This window comes from Euprymna scolopes, chromosome 43, assembly GCF_053919585.1.
Source record: "Euprymna scolopes isolate OS-2025 chromosome 43, ASM5391958v1, whole genome shotgun sequence".
Taxonomy (NCBI): Eukaryota; Metazoa; Mollusca; class Cephalopoda; order Sepiida; family Sepiolidae; genus Euprymna; species Euprymna scolopes.
Window position 1 is genome coordinate 6,122,481 of NC_136524.1, and position 11,930 is coordinate 6,134,410.

The 11,930-nt window shown below is 34.8% G+C and overlaps 1 protein-coding gene across 1 annotated transcript; it reads left to right on the forward strand.

Moving 5' to 3' along the window:
• Positions 1-1,289: 1,289 nt before the first annotated feature.
• Positions 1,290-10,999, forward strand: LOC145268441 (uncharacterized). Its single transcript, XM_080124003.1, has 2 exons — positions 1,290-1,658; positions 10,850-10,999. The coding sequence occupies exons 1-2, from the start codon at positions 1,352-1,354 to the stop codon at positions 10,870-10,872; spliced, it is 330 nt and encodes a 109-aa protein (XP_079980129.1). The 5' UTR covers positions 1,290-1,351; the 3' UTR covers positions 10,873-10,999.
• The last annotated feature ends 931 nt before the right edge of the window (positions 11,000-11,930 follow it).

Below are 11,930 nucleotides of genomic sequence, written 5' to 3' on the forward strand. Positions count from 1 at the left end.
CTCCAAATCATAGTATCGATAATTATGTTACAAAATAGCCGCTCCAAAACATAGTATCGATAATTATGTTACAAAATAGCTGCTCCAAAACATAGTATCGATAATTATGTTACAAAATAGTTGCTCCAAAACATAGTATCGATAATTATGTTAGAAAATAGCTGCTCTAAAACATAGTATCGAAAATTATGTTAGAAAATATTTGCTCTAAAACATCGTATCGAAAACTATGTTACAAAATAGCTGCTCCAAAACATAGTATCGATAATTATGTTACAAAATAGCTGCTCAAAAACATAGTATCGATAATTATGTTACAAAATAGTTGCTCTAAAACATAGTATCGAAAATTATGTTACAAAATAGCTGCTCCAAAACATAGTATCGATAATTATGTTAGAATATAGCTGCTCCAAAACATAGTATGGAAAATTATGTTACAAAATAGCTGCTCCAAAACATAGTATCGATAATTATGTTACAAAATAGCTGCTCCAAAACATAGTATGGAAAATTATGTTACAAAATAGCTGCTCCAAAAACATAGTGTCAATAAAAATCTATTGAGTCAGGAAATAGATCATATCACAATCACACGATAACATGCGAGCATAGTTCCACAAGTAAAGCCGTCCATTAATTCTGCTCAAAAAGTTGAAGAGCTACAAAGATGGGAGTGCTACAATTAAAACAAACAACCTGTTGTGTTCTAGAATTTATTTTTCTACATAGTTACCACCATTCTAAATGCACTTTTGCGAGTGATGAACGATGATCATTCGTAGGCGGCCAGAATGCGCTTTTTCATACGAAGGTCGTTCAAGAAGTAAAGCCTCTTATTTTTAACTCCAAAATATTAAAAGCTACAAAGACGGGAACGGTACAATTAAAATAACTGACATTTTATACTCCAGAATTTATTTTTCTACATTATCATCATTCTCAATACACTTTTGCCAGGAATTTAATATATCTGTGCTTATGGCGCACTTCCGTGACAGGGGCTGCTGTCTTCGAGTCTTGCACCAGCAGTATCTGCAACTAAGTGATGAAAATTTGATATCATAGATGCATATGTCCAATTACCATGAGAATTAGTAATTCTCTAGTATCCATTTGGGCAGAATAAAATTGCTTTTGGACCACCTCATAGTTAATATATATTAGAATTATGTGTTCACAATTTTATTTTTTTCTGTCTTCTATTGTTAATCGCATTTTCAATGCTACCTAGTGTTATCGCTGTAAAATTATTAAAAAGACATATTTTTTTAAATCTCCAGCTTTTCCCCTGAATCGTTTCAAGAATCTTCGAAATATTCCACAACATTTTGCCACGTATGCAACGGAAATGTCGCCATTTTTGATTAAGGATCTTTTGAAATCATTTCATTTGATGTATGGTGGCCGAAAAGCTGCCAGAAAAGTTGCTGTTGTCTTCATCAAAGGCAAACTAAACAATCCAAACGTGGCGATACGACAAGCAAAATTGGCCCATGAAAATGGAATTGAAATCTTTGTTGTCGACGTCGGCAATTTAAATCGTCAGGGTGTTCTCAAGTCCATTTCATCTGGAAATATATCTCACATTTTAAGAGCAGTTAATTCAGACGAAATGAAAAAAATACCTCATTTGCTTGTGACTCGGATTTGTGAAAGTAAGTTTACATCTTATTAACTGATCCACTTCTTTTATATATATATATATATATATATGTGTGTGTGTGTGTGTGTGTATGTGTGTGTGTGTGTGTGTGTGTGTGTATGCCCGTGTATTATATATATATATATATATCATAAATTAATAATTTAAATTCTATGACGTGAAATGGTTAAATTCCAAATCTAGAATTTTTATTATATGCAAGACAAAGAATACAATTAAATATATATATATATATATATATATATATATATCCTTAACCTATAAGTTTTCGATGGTTACCCATCTCCTAGAGGAGAAAATTTTAGCAAATTGTATTCTTTGTCTTACATATAATAAAAGTTCTAGATTCGAACATTTACCATTTGAAGTCATAGAATTTAAATTAATAATTTATGATTTATTTGCTCTTTCTGGCATATTGAACAATTTTTACTTAACTGTGATTGTCTTTATAAAATATTACAGCCAATAGTATTTTGTAAAAACCAATAATCACTGGATTTCATATCAGTAGATCTATGGTATTACACTATTTTGAAGGATATATATATATATATATATATATATATATATATATATATATATACATATTCACGAATTTAATACGTAGGTAAATATAGATAGTAAGATAAAAAAATATATATTGAAAATAGTCTTTTGTGCTTCATCTCTGTGGGATTCTTTTACAGTAAACATATGTTTACTGTAAAAGAATCCCACTTTATTTTAATGTCGCATTGGCATTTAAATATATATATATATATATATATATATATATATATATATATATGATGAGAAATATGGAAATAGTATTCTGACAAAATAGAGAAGTAAAAAGGAACAAACCGTATTATGTGTTCATCAAAGTTTCGTCTTTATTTTGTTTCATCCAGAGAGGAAGTTTCGAAATAAAGAGGAAACGTTGATGAACACATAATACGGTTTGCTCCTTTTTATTTCTCTCTCTCTCTCTCTCTCTCTCTCTCTCTCTATCTATCTATCTATCTATCTATATATATATATATATATATATTACTTTATGTACATTAAACATATTTGTGGTTAAGCCAAAGTGTTAAATTTGACACATTGCTGCCAAAAATTTGGTACTTTTTCTTACATGGGGGATCACAACTTATCAATGCCCGGAAGCCACTCGGAGATAAGGGTTATTTTGTGTACAATAATCAATGGGATAATATCGAGGTAATAGTTGGTATTGGAGATTTGATAAAGTGTCTTAATTAAAGGGTCGATTAATCAGAAATTTGTTTATGTTGGACTTGAAGACATCCAAGTTGTAGCCAAGTGCGAAACAGGCAAACGGAAGAGAATTCAACAGGCGTGCACTTCTCAGAAAAAAGCTGTGTTCATAGAACCTACGTTTTAATTTAGGCACAGATGAAGAGCGGGGAAATTACTGAGAGTGGTTTCAGCTAGACGGGTGTTTATCATGAAGGATTGGCGAGGGGGATCAGAGATTGGAACTCGGACGAGCATTTGCCATGGAAAAAATGATAAAACAAAGACAGGTTCACAACGTCTCTTCTGTGGGAGAGAGGTTGCAGGGAAGAGAAGAGAGCATCTCCCACCAAGCCACGAAGTCTATTTTGTACTTTATCAAGGCAGGTAGGCTGTTTTTGAAGCTCCAGCCCAGATGTGGCAGCAGTACTCCATCTTTGGACGTACTTGGCTTTTATAGAGATAGAGAATTGCATCAGGAGTAAAGGTCAAACCCAGGAGCTTGTCAAAACATGAAGCCTCCCCAAGACGAGAGCCATTAATTTCAATTGATGCTAGATGAGGAACAGAGGGTTGATGATATAAAGTTAGGAGCTTGGTTTTAGATGCATTAAAAGTAACCAGCTATCTCTTCCCCCACTGAACCACGGGCTCAAGATCAAAGGAGAGGGAATCAGAGAGAGAGCTTTGTCATTTACGGCCTTTGATGTGTTGCTGTAGATGGTTGTGTCATCAGCATATATGTCAACGAATGATTTAAGTATGTGTTTTGGGAGATCATTGATGTAGATCAGGAAGAGAGTTGGGCACAGGATGGACCACTGGAGGACTCCAGCATTAAAACTGTGGGTCCCTGATTGCTGCCCCTCAACCACTACTCTTATGAACCTATCAGAGAGAAATGATTTAATTATTGAGAAAACATTTCCAGTTATACCGTAGCTGGAAATCTTGTGAAGTAGGCCCTCGTGCCATACCTTATCGAAGGCCTTTGATATGTCAAGAGCAATTGCCCTAGAATGGAAGCCTTTGTCGAGAGATTCACTTATCCTATGGGATATAACTTTTAGCACATCAGCTGTAGATCTAGCAGAACGGAAACCATATTGCATGTCACAAAGGAGGTTATTTCTGCTGAGGTGATTGATTACTTCTTTATTTAATATGGATTCCAGTAACTTACTCATGACACACAACTTATTTGTCTGTACTGAGAGGGAGATGACTTATCACTTGAGTTCTTAAATACAGAGCATACTGATGAGGTTTTCCAGGGTGTTGAGAAGCACTTCTCCTTAAGGTAACGCTTAAACAGTTTTGTAAGTATGGGAGCAAGTTCTAGTCGAAGCTTTTTTAACACTATCATTGGGATGCCGTCTAGGCCAGTTGCTTTACTGGAATCAAGGTTCTTGATTAGTTTGGCGATCTCGTGCACAGATATTTATAGGTTGGATAGTGTGTTGTCTGTTGTAGGAGGAAATACGGAGAGTTCATGACCTTCGTTGCAGAGGGTAGAGTTGGCTGCAAAGTTCTTGGCAAATAGTTTGGCCTTGTCTAATGCTAATGAGATGATTTCAGGTCCATTGATAACGGTTGGGATAGAACGCATGCATCTGTTCAGGATCCTGTTTGCTATTTGCCAAAACTGGCGGGAACCAAGCCGCTGCTCAGCTACTTTGGATTTGACGGACTGAGCATATAGCTCTCTTGCATTCTTTATTACTCTTTTACAGTGGTTGCTGGCAATCCTGAAGGCAGCTTTCGTCTCAGTACATGTATTACGTTGGTAGCTATGGAAAAAGTGATTTCTGTGTGCGATGGCAGCAGCACATTCGGGGGAGAACCATGGCTGGCTGTTAGGTTTCTGTTGGAATTTTTTGGATGGTATGAATTGGCCTATGCCTACAAGTAACCATTCGGTCAGATCTGGTACTATAGAGGACACATCCTTTTTAAACATGGAATGGAGAGAGAAATCAGATATAACTGTACGGAAGCTATCCCAGTCAACCATGGAGTATCGGTAATACAGTACGGTGGAGAGGTATATCTGAAGACTTATTGTATTTCATTTTTATCTTAACTGATACAACTGTGTGATCAGAGGATCCCAGGGGAGACAGAACGGAACATGAACATAGCTCAGGGGAAGTGGATAGAATAAGGTCTAGAAGACTTGCATACTGACCAGTAATATCGGGCACACGGGTGGGTTCGTGAACAATCTGAATGAGGCCATAGGCAATGGTCAAATCACGACAGAACCTCCCTTCATCATCTCTTATTTGAGTGAGTCAGCCATTCCACATTATGGACGTTGAAGTCACCGCAAATATGAATGGTAGCCGAAGGATGAGCAGACAGGATGATGTCAATTTTCTCAGCTTTACTCTTAAGGACAGTAACCCCGCTGTTGTGGGAGCGATAGAGGGCAAAAAAATAATGCGGTGGTGTAAGCAAGTGCAACCCAGAAGCACATGTGAGGTAAATTAGGGTCTTCTCTGGAGATATGTCTACCACACGGGAAGCAATCTTTAATGTAGGCGCATATTCCATGCCCATGGCGATCTTGGGGGTCAGATTTAGATGTTAAGATAGAGTATCCTTTTATTATGAACTTATCTAGGGAAGTGGTCGGCCCTATTCCAGTTTCGCTTAGAAAGAGTAAGTCCAGTTTCGTCTCCTGCAATTGTTTCAACCTCTGGAAGGTTGGAACGTAGACCCCTGATGTTGGAGAAGGCGACATGGTAGTAGGTGTCTACGTTGGGGGATAGGGTTCTAGGTTTGTTCGTGTTTTTTATTTCATGTTTAGTTTTGTGGGTTTGTGGAACAGGTCGACAGACTTGGTTAAAGTAGGACATAGTCCTGAATCCATTTACCAAATGGCAATACAGCAGGCCCAGTACTTTATACCTGCTGATAGGACAGCTTCCTTAATTATTAAGCAAGGGGCGGGTCCCTGACTATCAAGTGGGTAACGTCAGCCCAGAGGAAACGTTTACCTTCAGCACCCTTACCAGAGACGTGGCCACAAGGATAAAATAGAAAAAGAAAAATTTCCGACATCTCAGGCTACTGTTAACGAAGTATTACCGACATGGAAAGCAGCTTTTTCTTCACCCTTTGTCAGAAAAATCACTCATTGGAAATGAGGACTGAGGGACAAAAAAGGAGAAGCGAGAGTTACTGGAGTTGCCGATAACACAACCACAGTGTATTATCTACTGTCTATTTAAAAAAAATGTAAAGACTTATTAATATCTACTTAATATAAGTCCGTTACTCCGTTCCCAGTTTAGGAGAATATTTGAAAATAATCTTCCCTCCCATAATTATGCGTGGATATATATATATATATATATATATATATATATATATATATATATATATATATTGGAGGGCTTTATCTAACCTCGATAGAGAATGATTTGAGCATTCAAGCTTTATCTTTATAAGATACCGTAATGGAACTTTCAATTTGTGAGGTCGGGTTTTTTTTTTGTATTAATTTAGTTTTTTTGTGTTAATTTAGTTTGGAAAAACCCGTTTAAAAGCTGGTTAAGAGTAGAACAATTTAACTAAACAGTGCAGATATAATTTGGAGGGAAAAAAAACAATAAAAAAGAGCAAAAGAAAGATAAGTGCAGTTGAAATGTTCAGAAATTTAGTCAAACCTGGAAAAAAATAAATGAATAGAAAATAATGTCTGCAATGCATAACTCTCGACAAACTCTTGAAAGCACTGCTGACAACACTTGCAAACCCTGAATCAAACCCTGGCATCCAAACTCTGAATCAATCACATTGAAAAATCGAGCTTTTCATATCCAATCGAACGCATCTCATTTGCATGTTAAGTGGCAATATCACAAACCTATAAAGAAAAAAAACGGACATTTTTTCTTCATTCTTTTTGCCTGCACGTGACTTTACAGACTGTACACAGACAGGTTTGTACTAATTTTTCAGTGTTTAATTATAGAAGAGTAAGTTATTTTGTCTTTGGTAACATTTCAGACAACACTAGTATGAGGACGTATAAAATATTCAGCATAGAATAATCATTATTTTGTAATGTAAATGTTCTTAATAAGCAAATTCGTAAACATGTTTGTTTTCTATTTCTGCGAGTATCAAAAGAATAGTAGCAACTACGTTTATCCCAGAAGAGTATCAGTATATACTTTCACTGTAATATTTTTATTGTAATATTTTCATTGTAACAGTTTTATTGTAATATTTTCATTGTAACATTTTTATTGTAATAATTTCATTGTAACATTTTTATTGTAATGGGTTCCCTAATCCGTCTGCATTATATATTTGCATTTGCATTTGGATAAATACAAATAAAAACTTTCCAACGCATCAGATAAAGCATTTATTTCTTGAAAAATTATATCGGCGGATAAAAATACCGAGTATGATATCTATCTATCTGATTGGGCTCCTTGCTCGGACAAATATGACTCTCCCTCCAGCATTCTCTATCTTCCATCAGCTGCCTCAGATCTTCAGGATCACAGTTGGCGTTATGTGCAATTTACTGAATGTACGTGGATCTAGGCTGTCCTTTGCTTGTGCTCTCGTGCAGTGGAGTCCACATCAATACATTTCTCACCAGCTCTTGTTGCTCCTCGGGCAGTGACAGGCAAATTGTAGACGTCGCTCCCTGTTGATAGTAGATATGGCAGGTAGGTTGTCATAGAGTTGCTGCTTCGTGGGATGATTTGCCAAGATATATTTAACACTGTTATTAGCATACAAGTGTACAAGTTGATATTAATAACAAAAGGAACCAGCCACGGGTAAAATAACATGTTATTTGATACAGTAATACAAGTATTTCGTATACTTTTATGTTTTCCGAAACGCAAATACGTAATTTCCATAATTGTTTTTCCTGTTTATGTTTGATATGTTCTGTTTGTACTTTTCCAATATTTGTAATGTTCTTAAGAAACAAATATGTACTTCCCAATAATGACAGAACTCCTCCTCGCTGACACCGTAATTTCCAACAACAGCATCAAATCTCAGCTTTTATGCTGTCTCCCTGTTGTCAAATATGCCCCTTCCGATCCGCCGACATTTCTTACTATTCCTCTCATATGCGAATTAATGCCAACTATAAAACAAGTGAGATATGTATTTCTTTTCTTTTACCGCAAAATATGCACATAACATGTCAAAGAGATGTGCCCTCGCTTGTTTTAGTAGTTTCCACAGTAGAAAGAAATTATCTTATTTCACTGACTCTTGAAATAATACATGCCAATTATGTAATTTCTATAATTTTTTAATGCCAATTTTAGCGTTTCGTACTTAAGTCTTAAACAAAAGACTAAGTTATACGCCTATACAACCAAATTTTAGCAATTGACAATTTAAAAACAAAACAACTAGAACAAAAACTGACGAAACTCCACAGCAGCAAATATCTATAACACTGAAAGCAAATATCTATAACACAGAAAGCAAATATCTATAACACGGAAAGCAAATATCTATAACACGGAAAGCAAACTGACAAAATTCTATTTCATTAATACTTTAATGCACAAACACAGCAGCAAATCTCAGGTGCGGTATATTCTCGTGTTGAACACTCAACTGCTTGTCCTCTCCAATTCGTCCTTTTTAAAGCAACTATTTATATACAAACTAATGAAGCATAAAAAAAGAAGTTCTTTACTTCTTTTTCTTACCCTAATTTCCGCACCTAACCTGCCAAAAGGATGGGTTGTTGCTTGTGTAAGTAGGTTCTTCTATTGCACATTAGAAAAATCTTATATTTTACGGACTCTAGAAATGAAACATCATTTATTTCGTTTTTTACTATTTGAATGATTCGTAAATCTTCTTATAACAAAAGGATTAAGTGATGCAATACATATGAGTACTCCTCGTTTGATTAAAATGGAAATCTTACGAAACTCACCTTCATCAATTGTAATTCACACTAGCAAATACATATATAATAAGGAAAACAAACTTACAGAACTCTTCTTCACTAACAACAAACAGAGCACCAATTTTCAGGTGTCAAACAGATGCGCTGCTGTTAGTGTGAGTAGTTTCTTCTATTACGCATTAAAAAACATGTTTCTCTTATTTCACTGACTCGAAATAATACATGTCATTTCTAGAAGTCCTTTTTTCCTATTTCAATGATTCGTCTTAAACCATAAAACCAAGTGTTGTGCCTACATGGCAAACACACTGTTTGCCAAGTTCAAACCTCTTTTCCATCACCTCACTTCAATCAATCCGACTAGTGCAAAATCCCATTGTTTTATTGTATAAACTCTCTATATTGTAATATATTGTACTCTGACACCTTTTTTTTCTTAATCTGTCTTTTGGAATTCTCTACTTGTATTCAGAAAGAAAATTTTCTTTGGTCGCATCTCTGTAGAATTCTCCACTTGCTTCCTTTTCCGCCAACGATATCAACATGCAATAATTTTAATACAGCTATACTCCGTAAGAAAATTAATGGAGCCCTACAGCAAAAGCGCAATGAACAGTAACAAATCTGATCTCCAATGTTCTCTTTTAGCTATCAAAAATCAAACTGCCTATTTTTCTCAATTCGTATTGCTTAAAGAAGTTTGTCCTCCTCATATACAAATGAACGCCACCTATAAGATATCTAACTACAAACACAAGTTATTTTATCCACCGACAAAAGACAAAAGGCGCGAAAGAGTCCACACTCCTCTGCTGGTAACCCTTAATTTTATTTTGCGTTGTTACATTTGCGTGGCCTTTAATCCTACCCCATATGTTACAACTGGCTATAATTCTTAATTCTTATCGCTTAAAGAATTTACCTCCCTCATACACATAAGTGACACCTACAAAATATCTAAATATAAACACAAGTTCTTTTTCCCGACTGAACTTCGAGTGGCCAACGTGTAAGACAGTCTACACGCTCCAAAGCTGATAAGCCTACATTTTCGTCTGCGTTGTTACATTAAGTAACTTCATATTTTAAAAACTGCATCAACATTACATAAAACCCCACGTAGGATTTTCCCAATAAATTAGCTCACTAATTCACAGTAATCGCATACATCGCCATTGCAATATGTCTTATTTGGGGTGAATGAAATGGTTTAAATATACGTGCATCATTTCTAAAATTGTAAATTTAATCTGTATATACAAGGTGCCTTTAATAAGGTTCCACACATGAAACTCTATTCTCCTTCAAAGTAATCTCCTCCAACTGTAATACACTTGTTGTACCATTCCAACAACTTCTGGAAGGCGTCATGGAAGTTCTTTTGTGTGTGTGTGTCAATAACCCTCATTACAGCCTCTGTCATCTCTTCAATTGTCTCATAACGACAGCCTCTGTTTTCGTTGAGCTTAGGGAATAACCAAAAGTCACAGGGTGCAACGTCTGGACAATAGGGAGTGTGAGAAACTGTCTTGCTGTCCATATTGGTCAAATAATCTGTGACAAGGAAGGAGTTGTGGACTGGTGCATTAGGACAAACTCCGCGCATATCTTCCGCATCTTCAGTTCCTCATAAATAACTGTGTGTACAGTTCCCACACTGACATTAAACTGTACACTTATTGTCTCTATAGATACACAACGGTCTTGTCCATGAAATCAACTTTGGTATTCTGACCTCCTTTTCTTCTCCCAAACCATCCTTCGTGTATGATTACAATTCCCTGCTAATTCTTATGCTATATGGGCAATAGTTTAAGAGTTTAGCGGTTAAATATTAGCACACACATACATACATCTACTGTTTTATTTATATAATTTATATAGACTATTTGTATATCAAATATATCCGATTGCGAATTCTTATGTATATATTGTTGGGTCATCTATGAATTTCACCTCAAATTGCCCACGTTTTTTCATTGCATTCAATAAATTATTGACATCAATGTTTGTCTTTTATTTTCCAGATAAGCGCAACCGCAATCAATGAAATTGGCAATACAGTCGACTCATAAAAAATGGATTCTTTATTGAAGGAAAACTTTGGCAGTTGGCAAATTTATCCCAAACTATTATCCATTGAATACGAAAACTTTAATCATGTGATAATTGTATTAAAAAATCTCCATGGCCGACTCAAATATATTTGAGCAACTTCAGAAACATTCTCTTTATTTTTTGGCACTTGTTTGATACATTAATGTGTATAATGATGGACGTTTTTAAAATCAATATTTTAAAATATATTAGCCCTTAAAAATTTGAACATTACTTTCATTTTATACTTTTGTTATTAAATTATTGGCACTCATTTTATACACAAGTCTAATAAGGAAAATTAAGGGACGCAACTCAACATAAAGAAATGGTTATTTCACTTAATTTACTTAATTTTGCAATTGCCACTAACATTTAAAAAACATATTTATAAAAAAAAACACTATTCTATTTTATACTAACTTGGGCAACTTCAATGAAATTACGCGGCGTTTTCTGATTTTTGTTACATTCATACCTATTAAATATTAATGTGTGCAATGATGAACATTTTTAAGATAACACTTGTGTCATTAATTGAAAACTTAACTTACAAGAACATACTTGAGTTGGCTATAGACATTTAATAAGTTGGCTATAGACATTTAATAAAAATTATCACATAATTAAAGTTATCGTTAATAAAAATATTAGTTGGGATGATTGCATTTCTGAAAAGCTTTGTTGAAACAATAAAAATGTTTTAAATACGTTTTTCAACTGTTTTTCTTATTTGATTGGTGAACGTATTGAACTGTATGCTGTGATAGATTTGCAAAGTTTTGTCAAATTAAGGGAAAACTATGAATTATTCCATTAAAACTTTACACTGTTTTAATTTTGGATTTATGTATATGTGTATAAGTTTGTTCCCTATAAGCTTCGAAACGGCTGGGCCAACATTTTTTGTAAATTTCACACAAATATAGTTTATGTGTAAGGCAGTATTCTTACATGGGTTTTGTATTGGAAAGCCTTTGATAGTTATGAAAAAAATCGACAATCGGAAAA

Bases quoted from the DNA above. Each gene is read 5' to 3' on its own strand.
- LOC145268441 (XM_080124003.1), top strand. From the start codon at position 1,352: ATGTCGCCATTTTTGATTAAGGATCTTTTGAAATCATTTCATTTGATG. The intron at 1,659-10,849 runs GTAAGTTTACAT...TTTATTTTCCAG, and splicing joins TGTGACTCGGATTTGTGAAA to ATAAGCGCAACCGCAATCAA.